General features: G+C 55.7%; 1 protein-coding gene across 4 annotated transcripts in view; it reads left to right on the top strand.

Moving 5' to 3' along the window:
• DCTN1 (dynactin subunit 1) overlaps positions 1 to 19,427 on the top strand; it is a 28,874-nt gene extending 9,447 nt beyond the window's left edge. The window contains exons 2-29 of one of the 4 annotated variants that reach the window (XM_054727938.1): positions 3,176 to 3,421; positions 3,684 to 3,762; positions 3,903 to 3,937; positions 9,602 to 9,796; positions 10,146 to 10,343; positions 10,495 to 10,699; positions 10,776 to 10,854; positions 10,948 to 11,107; positions 11,228 to 11,332; positions 11,502 to 11,693; positions 11,782 to 11,898; positions 12,080 to 12,232; positions 12,795 to 12,955; positions 13,060 to 13,228; positions 13,483 to 13,551; positions 13,784 to 13,846; positions 13,956 to 14,105; positions 14,264 to 14,425; positions 14,510 to 14,641; positions 14,836 to 14,961; positions 15,196 to 15,338; positions 15,558 to 15,691; positions 17,113 to 17,127; positions 17,315 to 17,448; positions 17,562 to 17,754; positions 17,946 to 18,025; positions 18,508 to 18,597; positions 18,994 to 19,427. In XM_054727938.1, coding sequence (XP_054583913.1) covers positions 3,194 to 3,421; positions 3,684 to 3,762; positions 3,903 to 3,937; positions 9,602 to 9,796; positions 10,146 to 10,343; positions 10,495 to 10,699; positions 10,776 to 10,854; positions 10,948 to 11,107; positions 11,228 to 11,332; positions 11,502 to 11,693; positions 11,782 to 11,898; positions 12,080 to 12,232; positions 12,795 to 12,955; positions 13,060 to 13,228; positions 13,483 to 13,551; positions 13,784 to 13,846; positions 13,956 to 14,105; positions 14,264 to 14,425; positions 14,510 to 14,641; positions 14,836 to 14,961; positions 15,196 to 15,338; positions 15,558 to 15,691; positions 17,113 to 17,127; positions 17,315 to 17,448; positions 17,562 to 17,754; positions 17,946 to 18,025; positions 18,508 to 18,597; positions 18,994 to 19,131 — 3,705 coding nt within the window. In that variant the 5' untranslated portion in view covers positions 3,176 to 3,193 and the 3' untranslated portion in view covers positions 19,132 to 19,427. Of the gene's footprint in view, positions 1 to 3,175; positions 3,422 to 3,683; positions 3,763 to 3,902; positions 3,938 to 9,601; positions 9,797 to 10,145; positions 10,344 to 10,494; positions 10,700 to 10,775; positions 10,855 to 10,947; positions 11,108 to 11,227; positions 11,333 to 11,501; positions 11,694 to 11,781; positions 11,899 to 12,079; positions 12,233 to 12,794; positions 12,956 to 13,059; positions 13,229 to 13,482; positions 13,552 to 13,783; positions 13,847 to 13,955; positions 14,106 to 14,263; positions 14,426 to 14,509; positions 14,642 to 14,835; positions 14,962 to 15,195; positions 15,339 to 15,557; positions 15,725 to 17,112; positions 17,128 to 17,314; positions 17,449 to 17,561; positions 17,755 to 17,945; positions 18,026 to 18,507; positions 18,598 to 18,993 lie in introns of all 4 variants that reach the window. The other 3 variants (XM_028154365.2, XM_054727939.1, XM_008147427.3) reach the window with 3 other exon arrangements.
• The last annotated feature ends 262 nt before the right edge of the window (positions 19,428 to 19,689 follow it).

Here is a 19,689-nt window from a genome sequence, read left to right as displayed (position 1 = left end):
TATACCTGTGTGGCTAGTGAGTTGTGAGGTTGTTCTTAGGTCTCAGCTCTTTTGAATTTCTGAGGGCCGTGTGTCTGGAGGAAGAGCATGGCCTTGGAAGCCTAGAGATAGGTGATAACAGGATGTGCGGAGGGTTTCAGTTTAGGCTTTAGCTGCAGTTTTGGCTCCATTCCTCACTTTCTGTGTAACGTCAGGAAAGCGGTTCAGTTCTCTGAGCCTCAGTTTCCTTGTCAGCATTCTCCCTGGCCTGCCTTTCCATGTGATGTCCAAATATGATAATGTTGTTATCATCATATTTGTTACTGTTACTAGCTGACTTTTGTTGAATACTTACTAAATACCAGGCAATGTCTTTTTTTGTGTGTTAGGATATTTTCTCCATTGATTTTTAGAGAGTGGAAGGGAGGGGGAGAGACAGAGAGAGAGAAACATCAATGTAAAAGAGAGAGACACATCGATTGGTTGCCTGCTGCCCACGCCTGGGAAGCAGTATCGTTACATAGTCCTTGAGACGGTTTACTAGAATTCACCATCTTATTAAGCATTTTTTCATTATAATGCATGGCTAAAAACATTTTGTGAACTACTGAAGTATAGAAAATGAACCATCTGATTATTTTTGTTAAGGAGATGCCTAGGAGGCAAGGCCAAGTACAAGGGACAGGTGGTCGAGGTGAACTGGGCCTTGTGCTTTTGACCACTACCCTATGAATCCAGTTGAACCTGATAATCTTGAGGTTCAGAGCCTGACCCTTATAACAACCGGAAGGGAGAAGAGTGACTGGCAGTCTTTGCCAGCGAGGCGGGACTGGGGTATTGACTTGCTTTGCTGTGTGCGTGAAGTTGCCTCTGCTACTACCCTTCCTTCGCTGGGTATTGGGCAGGGCCTGGCTCCTCTGCCCAGTGTGAGATTGAAACCCAGACCCTAATATCATGAGTCTGGACCCTGAGTCCAGAGTTTAGAGAGGGCAGGGAGAAGAGCACCAGGAAGGGGGTGAATAACCCTGATTTTACTGTGTGGAGGCCCTGGCAGTTGATGCTTTCAGGCCTGCTGAGGCCTCACATCCTGGGGGGCAAGTGTGCTGTGGGGGTGTAGGAGGAATGTCAGGGCTGCACTCTGGAGATGAGTGCTGAGGGTCTGTGGCTGGGCCTTGTCCCATAGTCTCTGTCCTTCTTGTCTGGCCCAGGTGAAGCATGGGGGCACTAGGACCCAGATGCTAGCACGATCCCTGACAAGTCTAGAGCAGCACTAGCGCAGAGTGAGACTCATCAGCTGGCAAGCAGGATTCCTGTCTCTGGGCTCAGGGATCTTCGGGCAGCAGAGGGGACTTGCTCCTCAGTCCCCACCTCTGTCCCCACCCGTATCCCAGCAGGTCCATGGACTGGGGTGGGCCACGTCTGATGGCTTCTGTGTCTGTCCACGAGGGCCTGGGGCCCTGACCCTTCGCCTGGGTTTCTGCCTTTTCTCTCTGTCTTTGGCCAGCCGGGGAGGGGGTAGAGGCCAGGCCGGGGGAGCAACATGGCCCAGAGCAAGAGGCACGTGTCCAGCCGGGTAAGTGGCCCTGATCTGCGATGGCCCTGGGAAGGCTGCTGGGAAAGGCCTGGTGCCTGTGGACATGGCTGTGGGGGCTGGGGAGGCAGGCTGGAGCTGGGACGGGGCCACTCGCAGCCCTGATGGTTAGGCTGGACCGGCTTCCCCTCCACAGTTGGGTCAGGCGAGGCCCGACCTTTGACTTTATTTGGACCTCAGGGCAGAGGTTGCTGATGGGGGGATAGACAATCTTTGTGACTCTGAATGGGGTCGGTGGACTGGAATGGCTTATACTAAAGCCTTTCTTTAGAGCCGCTTTGTTGTTTGTCACTTCCTTTCTCTCTCTTCTGGCTGTGATGGAATCAGTACCCACTGTTGTGTCCACCTGGATCTGAGAGGCTTACTAGGGTTGGGAGGCTGGGGAGCGTCTCTAAGTTTGGGGCCAGCCTTGGTGTCGGTGTCAGTTCCTTTTATTGATAGGTCCGTGAGAGGCACCCTACACATCCCAGGTATGATGTGGGGTCTTGGAGCCCCTGGGAGCTCCTCACCTCCTCACCTTCCTCACCTTCCTGGATAGGCTCTTTGGGAAAGGGAGTTAGGGAGTGCCATGCTCTTGCAGGGCTCCCTTCTGAAGCCAAGTGAAGGCATCGGGAGGGAGCCCTGTGGAGTCTTTAGGACCATGGTGTCACTTCTTCACACCTCCTTCATTTGTGTGCTGCAAGGCCCTGGTTCATGGAGCTGCTATTGCTGAAAATGGCTCAGGTGTGATTTTCTTCTCAACCCTGGGCCTATTTGGAACCCACTTTCAGTTGTGTCCTGTCATCACTGGTGTGTCAGAAGATGAGAGCTTCCCAAGGACAGTGTTTAGTCTATTCCTGTGCCTTGTCCATCCTCGGGGTGCTAACCATCCATTTGGACTGCTGGCCAGCCTGGGGGGCAGGGTGCAGGACAGATCCGAGGAACTTGATTCCCTGGCCTTTGTTTTACTTTTTGTAGCAATATAACGTGGGGGGAGAGAGTTGGCGGAACAGTGCTCAGGTCAGGAAGAAGGGAGTTAAATGGCTCAATGGGCTGCAGTGAGGCAGCCAGGAGTGTCACGGTAGGTGTGTGGATGGGGGTCAGGAAGGACGGTGATGACGAGGACGGGAAGAGAGAGGCCTAGGAGAGCTGTTTAAACAGAGGGAAGGCAGGCGACAGTGGGGGTGGGGGTTGGTGTCGGTGGGGTTGCCTACTGAATCACCCATCTTTCCAGCTCAGGCTCCCGAGTCAGAGCTTTGGGTTGTGGCGAGCCTGTTCTAAATGGAGTTATTTGCTTGAGCTTCATTCCCTTCATAAGTGTGGGGGACAGTGCTCCTGAGAAGGCAGCCATGTGGTGACATTCACAGATCTGTCAATAAATTCTGATTTGTTATAAATTTTAAATATAAACTCTTAAAAATTCTGGCAGATTTCAGAAGAGTTTAGAGAAGTCTTAGCAGACTTTTTTCAGAAGGGAATTTGGGGGGCCACTTCACCCTGTAAGTGGGGTACAGGGAAGTGACTCCTGGTCCTTTTTCAGTTCAGGGTCCTGACTGGGGCCCTTCTTATGCATTAGGAAGACACCTTTGAGGGCTTTAACTGTGTATGTTTGCATGTGTCTTTCAGACATCCAGCGGCAACAGAATGAGTGCAGAGGCCAGTGCCCGGCCTCTGCGAGTGGGCTCCCGTGTGGAGGTGATTGGAAAAGGGCACCGAGGCACTGTGGCCTATGTTGGAGCCACACTCTTTGCCACTGGCAAATGGGTAGGCGTGATCCTGGATGAAGCAAAGGGCAAGAATGATGGAACTGTCCAAGGCAGGAAGTACTTCACTTGTGATGAAGGGCATGGCATCTTTGTGCGCCAATCCCAGGTACTCACACCCTTCTTCTGTGTGTGAACACACATGCTCACATGCTCTGTTGCATGTGCAGCTAATGTGTTGATGCTCCCTATTCCTGGGCATGAACATAAGTCTCTGGTTGAGAGAGTGGGAGGTAGTGGGGGAGGTAAGATTGAAGATATACCCTTATCTTCTGCTCTGTATCCCAGGCTTGCTTGGGGTCTGGGGAGGGCCCCATATTACAGCATAACATTCTTAATACGGCTTTATTGAATCTATTCTGTGGCCTCAGATCCAGGTATTTGAAGATGGAGCAGATACAACTTCCCCAGAGACACCTGATTCTTCTGCCTCAAAGGCCCTCAAAAGAGGTAACAACCACCCACTTAAGTTGCCACTCCACATCCAGGAGTCCATTGTGGCCACAGTGGATCCTGAGATTTTTCCATCATCACCATCTTTTTTTGTTTTAACTTTCCTATCTGCCATAATGTTCTCTTGCTTTCTACAGAGGGAACTGACTCAGCTGCAAAGACCAGCAAACTGGTGAGTGGTTGTGGTGGGAGTGAGAAGTAATAGAGAGGAGGGGGAGGAAAAAGAGAGAGGAGGGAGACCCAATGCCAGGCAGGTAGAAGCCATAGGTGAGTAAACTGAGTTAGCCTTCCAGTCTCCATCCTCCCTGGAAAGGAAGCTTTCTGGTTCTGAGTTGCTGTTTTAGGAGTGAGTAAAGGTGGCCGCAAGGAACAACTATTAGGGCCCAGAAGTTCAGGGTCAAATGGGACCTGGGCTAGGGGTGATAGGAAGGACAGGTCTGACCCTAGTATGCTGTTGTCAACTTCCCACCTTTTGGTACCCAAGGCTGCCAGGATCTAAAAGCTCTGAGGGAAGGGGGAAGGGAGCAGCTAGAGGAAGGAGGGCTCTCCTGTTCACAAGTGAATGGCAAGGAGCTGGGCCCTCTGCCACCTGTTTTGGGCGGCCTGCAGAGGCCCATCCTGGCTCCCTTTGGCTGCTCTGCACGGGGTGTGGGGGGCTCAGACTCCTCGGCTCTCTGGCAAAGCTGGTTATTGAGGGACCCCTCATCTCACGTACCCAGAGCTTGACAGTGACCTAACTCCCTCTTTCCCTGTGCATGCCTGCATTGATAGTAATACCTACACTCCGGATGTCTGGCCAGTTAGCCCAGTGTGACGTCTGTTCTCTAACTCTTCCCTTTCCTACTCCTCATGCAGCGGGGACTGAAGCCTAAGAAGGTGGTGTGTTTACTATTTGTGCCTGGGTGGGTGAGGGCCATGAGCCCCCTCCCCAGCTGTCCTGCATGTCTCAGGCTGCTGCATGCATGTGTGTGTGACCTTGGGCTGGGCTGGCCAGAGGACATGGTGGCCTTGTCTTTCAGAGTGCTTTTGAGGGCTGCAAGGATATCAGGCTCGGTGTCGAGGCCCAAGTAGCATTCATTAGGACAATTCCTGCACTTCCTCGTCTTAGGACTTCTAGTCAGAGTCTGCGATCACTTGACTGTAAATAGCAGCAGCATGGACTAGAGCCTTCACTGAGTTACAGTGGGTTCTTTCTTAGCCCGAGCTTGGGGCAGTGGGAGGAGAGACTGGAGGGCTGGGGATGCAGAAAGTACCATGTGAGGTGGTTGGGCAAGGAGAGGGGGAAGTCAGATCACAGTAAGAACATCCCAGGTTGGAAAGCCTGAGAGTCTGTGTGCCTACCTCTGGGTGGGCACTGCCATGATGCCCACCTTCACTCTGTTCCACCAGTCTTTCCCTGCCTCCTCTTTCCTCTGGTGTTGTGCCCAAGGCCCACCTTCTACCCCTTGCAGCCTTCCATCAACATTGCAGTGGGGCTCAATTCTTCAGTTGCTGCCATGGCCACTTCCTCACACCAGCCCGTGCCTTGGGCCCGTGCCCAGGCTGTCTCTGACCTGCATGTGCCTGTCTGACCTGTATGTACCGTGCTGTATGTGTGATTCCGTGATTTCCGTGTTGCCAGCCTGTCTTAGGCCCTTTTGACCTTGCATGGAAAGCTATTGGATGGGAACAGTGGGAGGGGAGAGGAAAACATCTCCCTTCGACTCTTGGTTGGTGATGGGTCCTCACTTTGACGTCTTGGCATCGAAGAGACTACATGCTGGTACTTGCTTTGGGGTCTTGGCTCAGGTGGGAATGGAGATGTAAGAAAGAAAATCATGCTCTAAAGGATGCTGGACCTATTCCAAGGTCATGGAAACTTGGCTTCTTCCCTTGATTATTGTCTCCTGGTTGGGGCTCTCCTCTCACATTAGGCCTCTAAGTAGAGAAGAGCATGGACCTGTAGTCTGATGTCCATGGAGGAGTTCTGGCCGCAGCCTGACCTGATATTGGTGGGGCCTGAGCCATGCCCAAATCCTGGGGGAAATGTGGCAAAGCCCAGCCTGGGCTGCCTGCGCTGGGATATAGTGCCTCTCTGCTCAGGGTGCAGTGTCAGTCAGGCCCCCCCCCAGGTCTCCCTCTCCAGTGTCCTCTGACAGCAGCTCACTTAGCCAGGGAACGGGGAGCTAACTCCAGAACAAAAGAGCATACTTTGAGAAGGAAGGCAGAAGAGAACCCCCCAAAGGTGCCCAGTCCTTTCTGGAAGCCCTGTAGAGACAGGCTTTAACCTGCCCACAGCCAGGGGAGGGTCATTAGAGCTGCTGCTGAAGGTCCCCAGGGCTTCTGAATCTCACTGTGTGCCCCTCAGAGCTGAGGCCAGTTGCAAGAGGGGTGCTTTGGGTGTGTGTGTGTGTGTGTGTGTGTGTGTGTGTGTGTGTGTGTCTGATGAGAAGAGACAGAAGTAGAGTTGATGGGGTTGCAGGCTGAGGAGAGCATGAGTATGAGCGAGGTTGATGGAGCAGTGATCCCTGCCCAGTGGTGCACTGGCCCCAGAAGGTACTATTTCTGGAATGGCCCCTAGCCCAGTTTCTTGGAACAAACACTTGGGGATGGTCGGGGAGGGGAGAAGGAGGAGCCACACACGTGTACACAAATGTACACACGCATTTCAGAGGGAGGAAGAAGCAGGGCGGGCTCTGCGCAGGACTTTGTCCAGTCAGGAGGAGGAGGAGGAGGAGCCTGCTGAGTCAGGCGGTTGCTAGGTGACCGAGGAGCAGTGGCTCCACCCCCAAGGAGCAAAGGAGGGTGAGTGCATGACGTCAGGTGGAGCTGATGCTGCGGCCACTGAGGCTGCCATAAGCCTAAGCTGGAGAACTGGGCCGGCGCCTCTGTGGTGCCCGCAGGAGCCTGGTTGCCCCTCTGTGCATCTGGGGGGCTTCTGCATCCGAGTCACAGCCATTTGTGGGCTGGGAAGCTGCTGGCCGGGAAGCTGAGGCTGCATTGCTGGGATTTGATGCACTAATCTCCTGTCTCCGCCGCCTTTCCCTCTGTTCGGTCTCTTTCCCTCCCTCCCTCTGTCTGTCCTTCCTCTGTGTGTCCATCCTCTTCTGTCTGACCTCTTTCCTGTCCTGGCTTTCTTTGGTTTTCTGCAATGATGAGACAGGCACCGACAGCCCGAAAGGTACTCTTGCTTGTTCTGGTCCTGCTGCCGGGTTGCCAGGGCGATGGCAGCAGGCTGCTGGGTGGGGGTGGGGACTTCATCTGTCTACCTGGTTGGGGAGGAGGGTAGAGATGACGGTGGGGGCAGGGAGAGGTGTGTGTCACTCCCATGGCCTGAGCATTCTGCTCCCTGCCCCGCCTGCTTGTGGCTCTGAGTCTGTGTTCTAGGCCTTGTACCCAGTGGCCTTCAGGCTTGGGGTTCAGGCAGTTTCTGCTGCAAAGCAGCTCTGGGAGCTTCCTGTGAGAATCTGGGGAAGCAGGTTCAGATGTCTCCCTGCCTCCAGTAGACATACCTCCCCTGACCTTTGCTAGAATGATTCTTGGTTGTACTCCCAGCACCCTTGCCCCCACCAGGGCTTGTATCAGTGGGCTTTCCCAGGATGGGATGAAGACCCTAGAATAGTTTTTTACCTACAACCTGCCGTGGAGGCTTAGCTCAGGGTAGGAGGGGTGGGGGTTGGTTTTCTTGGGCTCAGTGTCTCCTACAAACGGGGCCCAGGCCAAATCTTGTCTTTGCTGGAACCAGTAGATACTGGGTAGCAAGAATGCTGTTTAGGGTTGAAGTTCATCATCTATTTACTACTTTGCAGTAACCTGAGGGATTGTAGATTTGGTTTCAGCAGTAGTTTATGTATGCTGCTGTCCACCCCCACCTCCTTCCTTGCAGCAGGGTGGGGTTACTTTGCTGAGCTCTGGGCTTCTGGCTAATGCAGTATTCACGGCCCTGACACCTGAGCCCTTGCCCTAGGGATGGAGACTGCTATAGGATCAGTTCCTGGGCAGGGGGTGGAGTGGGGGTAGGGACGACAGCAGTGCTGTTCTGCCTTGGCGGCCTGATCTCCCTCGGTTGGGTTAGTATCCCTCACCTCTGGCCTCCTGTCATCAGTCTTGTCACATGTTATTTCTGGGGGATCCTCTGTGGAGTCTAGCACTTGAAAGAAGGGGGCTGACCTGGGAAAGTCCTTGGGAGTGGTGGGTGGGCAGGGCCTCTGGCTCTGGGCTAGACGGCCAGAAGTTGTTTTCAGAAGGCCTGGTCTCTGGAGACCTTTTCCACCAGCTGCTGCCTTTGGTCCCCTGTGGCTCAGTCAGGGAGAATGGGGTTCTGGGATTTCCAGGGTGTTTGAAGTGGTGAGGTCTGCAAGGGTTGGGCATAAGTGGGAGAAGGAACCAATGGGAGGCTAGAGTTCTGAGTTCCTGGAGTAGGAACAAGATGATTCACTGGAGGGAGAGGGGGGTGGGCTGGGGTGAGAGTCGGGTGGCTAATCGTAGCCCCATTGCTGTTACTTCTTCTGCTCTCATTGCTGCCTCTTTTCCTGTCTGCCTTTGTGCCACTGTCCTTTCTTTCCTGACTACTTCTCCTCTGGCTCCTGTTGCCTGTCCAGACCACAGCTCGGCGGCCCAAGGTGAGAAAACACAGGCCACTGTGCAAGCCATTGCAGAGTGTACACACACATTTCAGGCATGTGCATGTATGTGGGCATGTGTATGACCAAGCAGAAGTTTATCACAGTGCATCTTGGGTTCTCTTTTCATGGGAGTGAGGGGACTGAAGGTAGTGACAGGTCACTCCTGGGAAAAAGACTCTGGCTTTTGGGAGGATGTCTGAGCCAGTTGTTTGAAGGCAAAAGAGAAATGAGAGTGGTTGTGGATAAGGCAGGCTTTCTTGAAGAAGGGTGTTTTGACTAGTTTGGATGGGGGCAGGGATTGAAAGACGGGTGAAGAAGAACCTGGCTTTACAAATGTCAGGGGACAAGGAGGTAGGCGTGTTTGTCAGTACATGTGGTTTCTGAGTGTCAGCCCATCAGGAGAGCTTCCGAGCTCAGCACTCCATGGAGAGCGCTGGGCAGGCCTGTCTGCTCCAAGACCAGGGGCCTCAGGGCAGCTTCTCTGCCCAGCCCTCCACAGGCCTGGGGGGTGGTGCCTGATTAGAGCCTCTGCGTCTTGGAGGAGGGAGATGACAGAAGGGTTCGCTGTGCTGGCCTTGTTTCAAGGGGGTGTCTGTGATACAACCTTCACCTTGGCCCTTTTACATGCAGGGTCCCCTGAAATAGACCAAGGGAGGGAGAGTCAGCTTGATTCCCAAAGAGCAGGTTGAGCCTAGCCGGGGCATAGAGCCCGGTACCCCACATTTAGCCCAGTCTCCTCGGGAACTTGAAAGAGAACGAACTGCAGTCTATTCTTTCTCTGGAAATGACATCGAGGCCCTTTTTATCTCTGGGGGAGGAGGGCGTAGGCCCAGAGCATGATAGGATTGGGAGGACTAAACTGCTAGAATGATGACAAATGGGTCACAGAAGGGAGTCCCTGGGAGTAAGGGATCCTGCTCTGAGGGTACAGTGCCAGGGCTGGGAGGAATGTGGGGCCAGTGCCAAGGGAGGAGCCTTATAATCTTATGTCTTCCTCCATCCCTTCTCTCCCCCCTCTTCCCCTCCCTCTCTCCTCCCTGTCCTTTGTCACTATCTCTGACTGTGCCATTTTCTTTCTTTCCTTCACTGTTTCTCTGTTCTCATTGTGCTTTGATACTCTCTGCCTTTTTCCTTTTCTGTCTCCTTCCCTTGCCATATTCTCATATTCTGTCTTTTTCTCTTTCACAACTCTGTCCCCTACTCTTTCTCATCTGCCCCTACCCTCTGAATAGCCCACCCGTCCAGCTAGTAGTACTGGGGTGGCCGGAGCCAGTAGCTCCCTGGGCCCCTCTGGCTCGGCATCAGCAGGTGAGCTGAGTAGCAGTGAGCCCAGCACCCCGGCTCAGACTCCGCTGGCAGCACCCGTCATCCCCACGCCGGCCCTCACCTCTCCTGGAGCAGCTCCCCCACTTCCTTCTCCCTCCAAGGTAAGGATTGGGGTGGGGTGAAGATGAACCAAGACACAAAGAGGCCTGTGATCCTGGCAGGTCTTGGACATTTCCCAGGGTTGGGGGAGATCCAGAACTTGGATTAGAAGGGTTGGGATGTGGCATTTGGGTACCCTGCCATTGACTAAGCTACACTTTCTCTCTGCCCTTCTTCATACTTTCCCCATATGTTTGGTTTCTTCTCAGATATTTATATGCCACTTGCTTTTGAATCTGGGGCTGGAATGATGTTTGCACACATTCCTATCCTTTCTCCTCCAGCTTAGACGAATAAGCTCTAGTGGGGAGGAGGAGGACACTATGCGCAGAACAAGGGGTCTCTTTGCAGGAGGAGGAGGGGCTGAAGGCCCAGGTACGGGACCTGGAGGAGAAGCTGGAGACCCTGCGGCTGAAACGGGCAGAAGACAAGGCAAAGCTGAAGGAGCTGGAGAAGCACAAGATCCAGCTGGAGCAGGTGCAGGAATGGAAGAGCAAAATGCAGGAGCAGCAGGCAGACCTGCAGCGGCGTCTCAAAGAGGCGAGGAAGGTGCGACTCGGGAGGAAGAGGGTGGCTGGGAGGCCTGGGGCCGGAAACAGTGTACTGGAAACTCAGGGGGAGCTGGAGCCTGGAACATTCTGTGAGATAGGGCACATGAGGCATTTCTGTACCTGTGCCTCCACCAACCTCTACCCCCCAGGAAGCCAAGGAGGCGCTGGAAGCAAAGGAACGCTACATGGAGGAGATGGCCGACACTGCCGACGCCATCGAGATGGCCACTCTGGACAAGGAGATGGCTGAAGAGCGGGCCGAGTCCCTGCAGCAGGAGGTGGAGGCGCTGAAGGAGCGTGTGGATGAGCTCACCACTGACTTGGAGATTCTCAAGGCTGAGATTGAAGAGAAGGGTAAGGGGCCCGGAGCTGCGGGGGCACAGATGGTGGGGTTGGAATCACGTCTGAAGGTGTTCATGGTTTTCCTCAGGCTCAGATGGGGCTGCATCCAGTTATCAGCTCAAGCAGCTCGAGGAGCAGAATGCCCGCCTGAAGGATGCCCTGGTGAGGTAGGGTCCCCTCACTGCTGTGCAGATGCGTTAGAGCGCCCATTGCCCAGTGACTGACACGCACTCCCTCTTCTTTCTCCCCGATTCCCACAGGATGCGGGATCTTTCTTCCTCAGAGAAGCAGGAGCATGTGAAACTCCAGAAGCTCATGGAAAAGAAGAACCAAGAGCTGGAGGTTGTGAGGCAACAGCGGGAGCGTCTGCAGGAGGAGCTGAGCCAGGCAGAGAGCACCATCGATGAACTCAAGGAGCAGGTGTGGGGAGCCCAGCCTCTCGCCGAGTCCCCATATAGGTCCCTCCAGACTCCTGTAGGTGCCTCCTCTCTCTAGGCATCTTTCAGCAGCCCGTCTCCCCATTCCTTCCCTGGAACACAGGTGGATGCTGCTCTGGGTGCTGAGGAGATGGTGGAGATGCTGACAGACCGGAACCTGAATCTGGAAGAGAAAGTGCGGGAATTGAGAGAGACCGTGGGGGACTTGGTAAGAGGAGAGCAGAGCCTGACTTCTGACCTGGATGAAGGGACTAGTTAAGAGAGGGACTGACACATGACCCCTGACTTTTGAGCAAGGTGTATGGTGAGTGGACCCACCCTGGCCTGCTATCCTGACCCTGCCTTTCCTTTGCCCCAACTCCCTCGTGGTCTCCCAGGAAGCAATAAATGAGATGAATGATGAGCTGCAGGAGAATGCACGTGAGACGGAACTGGAGTTGCGGGAGCAGCTGGACATGGCGGGCGCCCGGGTACGGGAGGCCCAGAAGCGTGTGGAGGCGGCCCAGGAGACAGTTGCAGACTACCAGCAAACCATAAAGAAATACCGCCAGCTGACCGCCCACCTGCAGGTGCCTGTTCACCCCTGCTCTCCACCCAGGATCACCCCAGGCCTCCCTCATGACCCAGCTGTGCCTCACTGTCCATCTCTGCTCCCAGGATGTGAATCGGGAACTGACAAACCAGCAGGAAGCATCTGTGGAGCGGCAGCAGCAGCCACCCCCGGAGACTTTTGACTTCAAAATCAAGTTTGCTGAGACGAAGGCCCATGCCAAGGTCAGGAAAGCGAGTGGGCTGGAGAGGGGAGAGTGCTGGGAGCTCAGCTTGAGCGTGGTGTGGACTGACCTGGTGTGGGGTTCCTGGGGGAGAGGAAGCAGGGGACCTGGTGGAACAAGGCAACGTGGGTCTGGGACTCTCTCAGCCTGGCTGAGAGCCTGCCTTTCTGTGCACCTCACAGGCAATTGAGATGGAACTGAGGCAGATGGAGGTGGCCCAGGCCAACAGGCACACATCCCTGCTGACAGCCTTCATGCCCGACAGCTTCCTTCGGCCAGGTGGGGACCATGACTGCGTCCTGGTGCTGCTGCTCATGCCTCGTCTCATTTGCAAGGTACGGCCATACGTTCAGCTGGAACCTGTTGAACTTGCTGTGAGGAAGCCAAGTGAAGCCAGCAGTCAGCGCCCCTATTCACATAGTGTATGATGTAGTGGAGGGATGTAGTCAGCAGAGTTGCAGATGGGGCCTGTTATGAAGGGGAGGTAGCTTCTTTGAGAGTGCACAGTTGGGGAGCTGATTTAGATGGAGGGATGTCACTGAGGAATACCATTTGAGCTAAGACCCAGAAGATGACTAGGAGTTCGTGAGGCTGGGGGTGTAACTGTCAGGGAGCATGCTGGTGGAAGGGTAGCAGGGCAGCAGCTTGAAGCTTGCAGGAAAGAGCTTGGTCCCACTGGTTCCCTGTCCCTTCATCCCCACATCTCAAATCTTCACAGCTCAGTAATCACCACATCATTGCCCTTTCCCCATGGGAGACTTCCTGCCCAGCTAAGAGCTGTTTCTGTTTTATCTCCTTCTCCCACCCTTGCCATAGTTGCTCATCTGTGTTCTGTATTCCTGAGTCTGTTCTCCATCCTCTGCTCTGAGCCCAGGTCCCTGGCACTTCTTCCCACAGGCAGAGCTGATCCGGAAGCAGGCCCAGGAGAAGTTTGAACTAAGTGAGAACTGTTCAGAGCGGCCCGGGCTTCGAGGAGCTGTGGGGGAGCAGCTCAGCTTTGCCGCTGGGCTGGTGTACTCGCTGAGTCTGCTGCAAGCTACACTCCACCGCTATGAGCAGTAAGTGACCCCTGACCCCCATTCAAGGCCACAGGTTCCAGATTGGCTGGAACTGGGATTGCCTGGCAGACCCTGGCCTCACAGGGCCCTTCTTTGGTCTCTAGTGCCCTCTCTCAGTGCACCGTGGATGTCTATAAGAAGGTGGGCAGCCTCTATCCTGAGATGAGTGCCCATGAGCGCTCCCTGGACTTCCTCATTGAGCTGCTGCACAAGGACCAGCTGGATGAGACTGTCAATGTCGAGCCTCTCACCAAGGCCATCAAGTACTACCAGGTTTGGTGCGAGGATTCCAGCTTGGTGCAGCAGGGAGGGAAGGTTTCTCATTCTGGGCTGCGGCCAGTGTAGCCCAGGTCGTGTGCCTAAGGCTCAGCTCACTGTAGCTGAACTTGCCTCAGGATGCAGCTCTTGGGGGTTTCAGGTCCTCTGGTACCTCTGGAACCCTGTGATGACTGGAACTCCAACTATTTGGGAACAATTCTCCATCCTTCCAAGACCTGAAGGCTGTCTGTTTCTTTGTCATCTCTCAGCATCTGTACAGCATCCACCTTGCCGAACAGCCTGAGGACAGTACCATGCAGCTGGCTGACCACATCAAGGTGAAGTGTCTGGGCTGGTGGTTAAGCCCCCTGTACAGATCAGAAATGGAGGCCTTCAGGTCAAGAGGTCTGGCCCTCAGGGTTCACCTAAGACTGGAACAGGGTCCCTAAGGCCAGATCAGGGAAGCCAGAGAACCTGCTTATGTATGGGGGTCAGCAGAGAGTGGGGACTTCTTAGAGATGAAGAGGGTTCCTACTGGGTGCTGACAGGCACGTGCTTCTGTCTCCACAGTTCACCCAGAGTGCCCTGGACTGCATGGGCGTGGAGGTGGGACGGCTGCGTGCCTTCTTGCAGGTAAAAGCACAGCTGGATCTGTTTGAGCTCCTCTGCCTTCTTAGTTCCCCCTCCTCACCTTCAGCTGATGTTGACTTTGTTCCCCATCCACTTCCTATTCCCTGAGTAGGGTGGGCAGGAGGCTTCAGACATTGCCCTCCTGCTCCGGGACCTGGAAACATCGTGCAGTGACATCCGCCAGTTTTGTAAGAAGATCCGAAGGCGAATGCCAGGGACAGATGCTCCTGGGATCCCAGCGGCTCTGGCCTTTGGACCACAGGTTTAGGGCAGCGAGGGGGAAGGGAAGGAAGCTGAGTGGAACCAGGAGGGGCTCAGTATGTCAACATTGGGATCTGGATGGGGCAAGAATGGTTTTGAGGTAGCTGGGAGCTGTGGTACTGGACCCAGGGCGGCTCCTGACTCTGGCCTGTTGCACAGGTGTCCGACACACTCCTTGACTGCAGGAAACACTTGACATGGGTGGTGGCTGTGCTGCAGGAGGTGGCAGCTGCTGCTGCTCAGCTCATTGCCCCTCTGGCGGAGAATGAGGGACTGCCTGTGGCTGCCCTGGAGGAGCTGGCTTTCAAAGCAAGCGAGCAGGTGGGCCTGGATGGCTGGGCGGAAGGTGGTAGAGGAGTCAGGTGGCCGGTGTGAGGTTTTCACTGCTGCCCTGGGCTCCCACAGATCTATGGCAGCCCCTCCAGCAGCCCCTATGAGTGTCTGCGCCAGTCATGCAACATCCTCATCAGCACCATGAACAAGCTGGCCACAGCCATGCAGGAGGGAGAGTACGATGCCGAACGGCCCCCCAGCAAGGTTGGGTGGGAGCTCCTCGGAGGGACTCTGGGGCCTGGAGGGGCAGGGCTTGCAGAGCTGCTGCTAGTTGTGGGAGGCTGGGAGGTGGAGGAAGGAATCTGGAGAGCACCATCCTGCTTAGAAGGCAAGATGGGTCTCTCTGAAGCACGTTGATGTCCTCTCCCTCCCTTCCTCGCTCCCACCTCGGCCCTCAGCCTCCCCCTGTCGAGCTGCGGGCTGCAGCCCTTCGTGCAGAGATCACGGATGCCGAAGGCCTGGGCTTGAAGCTTGAAGACCGAGAGACAGTTATCAAGGAGTTGAAGAAGTCACTCAAGATCAAGGTGAGGGTAGGGTGGGCTCAGGATCTGGGGGCCAGGGAGTATTGGGCACAGGGCAGCAGTGAGTGTTGGGGATCAGGGTGAGATGAGTGATGGGTTGGGTTGAGGGCAGAAGAGGTGCCTGTAATCAGTGGGAGCTCCAGTGGGCTCTTAAGGAGCTTTCTATCCGTGGCCTACCCTGGGTCCCGGAGGGGTTGTGGAGGATGTAAAGCTACTAGAAGCTCTGCCCTGGCCCAGGGGGAGGAGCTGAGCGAGGCCAACGTGCGGCTGAGCCTCCTAGAGAAGAAGCTGGACAGTGCGGCCAAGGACGCCGACGAGCGCATCGAGAAGGTGCAGACGCGGCTGGAGGAGACCCAGGCCCTGCTGCGGAAGAAGGAGAAGTGAGGCACTTCCCTGGCCCTGCTTGCTTCAGCCCTCCCTCCCGCAGCAGCTCTGCCTCCTAGCTATCCCTCTCACAGGGAGGCTCCCCAGGCAAACAGACACCACTTTCTTTGCCCACTGCCATTATATCACCCCCAGCAGAGTCCTCACCAGCCGGGTGACCTGCCAGGGACCTTCCCCACGAAGGGACACTGCCCCAGCCCGATTCTCTTCCTCAGAGACTTCGAGGAGACGATGGATGCACTCCAGGCCGACATTGACCAGCTAGAGGCAGAGAAGGCAGAGCTGAAGCAGCGGCTGAACAGCCAGTCCAAGCGCACGATCGAGGGGCTCCGGGGGCCCCCTCCTTCGGGTATTGCTACCCTGGTCTCTGGCATTGCTGGTGGTGAGTGCAGTGGGACAGGCAGCACTGGCCCACAGGAGATTGAAGGGCTTCCCTCCGGTTTGTGGCCTCAGTTTTACTTTTGTCCCTTCTTACCCCGGGATGTGCAGCCAGGAACGTGTTTGCCCAGTTTCACTCTGGCAGCTTTCACCAAGGTTTTACTCCTCCCGAAGATACGTGCAGAGTCCCTCTGACCAAGGTGGGGCATTACCAAGTTGTCAGTGCAGCTCAGAGTTACGGTGACATCGGACTCTAGTAGCTGTCCCTCCTGGGTCTGCCTTTCTGACCGAGCCCCGTATCCTTGAGGGGCACCAGCCTGCAGGAGGCTGGTGATGCTGTGGATCCAGCAGGGCCTGATGCCTGCTCTTGATTGCTCTTCGGTTTGGGCTCATTTCCCCAGAGTTCAGGTGGCTTCACCCTCTGGTGTGGCTGTCCCTTCATGGCTGACTTCTCTCAGTTTCACTGGGGCTTGTGTTCGGACCTTGGTCTGGTCTCATAGTGTGGCCAGGGCTCCTTACCTTGAGTTTGTCTGATTTGTCCCCAGTTTCCTGACCAAGGAGGTGGCCACCTCCATCTTAGTTCTCACCTGCCCTAGAGTTTGCTTATTGCTCTCTCTTCAGTTTCTCACTTAGCCATCTCACTCTGGAAGACACACTCTAGAATTGAGCCCTCAGGGCTCAGTACTCCCTGCTCTACCCCTCACACACAGCTCTACCCCCCCCACACCTGTCTTGTCAGCTGCTCTCACCTAGGTCTTGTCATCAAAGCCCCTTGCCATTGGCACCTCTTGATCTTGAGAGGTGACCAAGTACCTCCTTGACTGTAGACTTCCGTGGTGCCGATGGCTCCAGTTCCTTGGGGAGCGGGAGGGGTCTCCAGAATTACCACATTGTATTGTTTAGCATGGGCTCTGTAAGCAAATACTGGTTCTGAATTTATGAACCTTTCCACCAAAAAAGGGTATCTTTTGCCTCAGAGCAGTGGGGAGCTGAGGAGCACAGGAATGCTTCTGCATCCTCGACGTAAGCTTTGCTGCTGGGAGAAGGAGGGGCACCGACATGTCAGGTCTCAGGAGTGTCCCCTCTGCCCTTCCTGGAGGTGGAGTCGGAGGCAGGGAGGCAGGAGCAGCCTTATGCCCCAGGTGCTTCCTCCAGCGCACAGCCCACTGCACTCTGGCTCACCGGTCACACCTGCCTCAAGGCCTCACTCCCCTTTCCTATCTTTCTTTCCCACACACTTGCTCTTCCCTCAGAGGTGGGGGGCAGAGATAGTCTTGTCAGAAGCTATGGTGATCAGGAAAAGGCTTTTCCTGCAGGTGTGTCCCCCTGACCCTCAAATCACCTAATTCCTCTCTCCTCTTCTCCTGCTGCCATGGGCTCTCCTGAGCACAGAAGAACCACAGCGAGGTAGAGACCCGCCCTGGCTGGGGGTTGCCAGGGCTGGTGGGAATTGGGGCCTGGGGAGCAGGGTGACTTATCCCTTGGGAGCAACCAGGACTGGATTGGGAGGAGCTAATGAAAGGGATGAGCAGGGATGGAGCCCACCTTCAACGCTCTCCACCTGAGACGGATGGCATTTGTTGTGGCACTACAGGAGGCTCGCCTGGGCAGGCACCTGGGTCTATGCCAGGCCCGGGGCTGGTGAAGGACTCGCCGCTGCTGCTTCAGCAGATCTCTGCCATGAGGCTGCACATCTCCCAGCTTCAGCATGAGAACAGCATCCTCAAGGTGAGGGGGTCACGGGGAGGACCAGGGTGGAGTTGGCGCATACCTGTCCCATCGATGATGGATGGCAGGGCCTTCTGTCACTCCTTACCACCACCCCTCTTCCCCCCCCACAGGGCGCCCAGATGAAGGCCTCCTTAGCAGCCCTGCCCCCTCTGCATGTGGCAAAGCTCTCCTTCCCACCCCGGGAGGGCTCTGGCAGTGAGTTAGCCCCTGGAGCGCTGTATCGTAAGACCAACCAGCTGCTGGAGACATTGAATCAGCTGAGCACGCACACCCACGTAGTAGACATCACTCGCACCAACCCTGGTATGGACCCGCCAACCCCCGGGACGAGGAACACACCCGCCCTTGCCCCAGGGATATAGCCCCTGCCCAGGCAGTTCCCACACTGCTCTTTGGTCTCAGTGTTCAGTTTATGTGCCTGCTCCTTAAGAGGGTCCAGTACCTGCACTGCTGGCCTGGGCCATGGTGGGCCTCACCAGCCTTTTCTCCCACAGCTGCCAAGAGCCCGTCGGCCCAGCTCCTGGAGCAAGTGGCTCAGCTCAAGTCCCTAAGCGACACCATCGAGAAGCTCAAGGTCAGCTCTGACCCAGTCCTTCCTCCCACTACAGAGTTTGCTCTAGAGCATTCCCTGGTGGAGCCTTAGCTCGTTCATTTCCATAGGCATTCCCAGAGTCCCCTGGGCCCAGTCCTGTGCTGCATGGCACGTGGCAGGGGAGGTGGAAGGGAAGGCAGGGTTCCAGCCTTGGATGCTCACTGTCTCGGTGCAAATAGAAGGCAGATTCTCATCAGCAAAGTGGGCTGAGCAGGGTCATCGTTAGAGGGTGGGTTCAGATGCAGCCCTGTCGGCTGAGATCTTCGCAGGTAGAAGAGTTGGGCCTTAAGGGTAAGTATCTATAACATCAGGATGTTGGGGTGGGAATGGGGCGGAGGTGAGAGCACAAGGGATAGAAAGGCCTGGGGCCCTGTCCCTGGCATTAGTGTCCCTGTGAAATGGGAGATACTGGGCTAGCCTGTGGGGGCTTCCTAAATGAACCCTTGTTCCCCCTCTGCCGTCAGGATGAGGTCCTCAAGGAGACTGTGTCGCAGCGCCCTGGAGCCACAGTCCCCACGGCCTTTGCCACCTTCCCTTCCTCAGCCTTCCTCAGGGTAAGAGGGAGCATGGGGATGAGGAGGGGCAGTACGGAGGCTCAGGTGGGTCCTTCCCTCTCCCCCAGAATTTGAAGAGGCCTCTGGGGTCTCAGGTCCAACAGCTGCACATCTGAGTTATCTGGCCAGGTTTCCACCTGGGAGTTCTTGCACTGCTTCCAGCAAGCGCACTGTTTTAGTAGTTTAACAACTCCTCTGCCTTTTGACACTGGAAGGAGCTCTAAACTCCCTTGTCAGACTGTGTGCCCCAGTTGTTATTTGGAAAATGTAATCACCATAGCCCAGGAGCCCCCAAACCTGTCTCCCAGGGACTACCTTGGTCTCCAGGCTCAGGGCCCGTCAGTGGCACACAGCTCAGGGACCCTAACGAGGGGGTCTCTCCTCACCTACTCCCAGGCCAAGGAGGAGCAGCAGGACGACACTGTCTACCTGGGCAAAGTGACCTTCTCGTGTGCGGCTGGCCTCGGACAGCGACACCGGCTCGTGCTGACCCAGGAGCAGCTGCACCAGCTGCACGGCCGCCTCATCTTTTAAGTGCTCCTCCCCCGCTGGCCCCTGCCGCCCGATGCACGGCCGCCTCAGCCGGCCCCAGGTAGAAGCGTGTGTGTAAAGCTGTTCTGGCCCCAATTCAGCTTCACTCCACCTGCCAGTGCCCTGTCCTCCCCGTGACCTGGGTTTCCTGATTTCCAGCCCCTGGCCTCTGCCAGGTGCTCCCTCCTTCGGAGGGGCATCAGGGCATGTGGGGGATAGGCTGAGACCCCACCACCAAAGGTTGCGTGAGGTCCCCCGATTGAGGACTTCACCCCTTGATTAAAGCAACTTCTGCTTCAGTGCTTTCTGTGTGGTGTTGGCAATGGGTCCTGGGCCATTTGGCTCAGAGCAAGATGGAGGAGAAGGGATGCTGTGCCATGTTTGGGGCCCCTCTGTAGTGACCAGTGGAACGCTGTGTCCCTCGGAGTCACATGCAGTATCTTCCTGTGAGCAGGGAGAAAGGGCTAGACCCAGGCTCGGCACCTCTTCATTTGTGGAGCTAGGAGGGCGTGGGTGTCAGCCCTGCTTCCTGGGCCTTCCACTGCTCTTCAGGCCGGTGTT

This window comes from Eptesicus fuscus, chromosome 16, assembly GCF_027574615.1.
Source record: "Eptesicus fuscus isolate TK198812 chromosome 16, DD_ASM_mEF_20220401, whole genome shotgun sequence".
Taxonomy (NCBI): domain Eukaryota; kingdom Metazoa; phylum Chordata; class Mammalia; order Chiroptera; family Vespertilionidae; genus Eptesicus; species Eptesicus fuscus.
The sequence above is the reverse complement of the archived record's forward strand: the minus strand, read 5'-3'. Positions and strand labels throughout refer to the sequence as shown.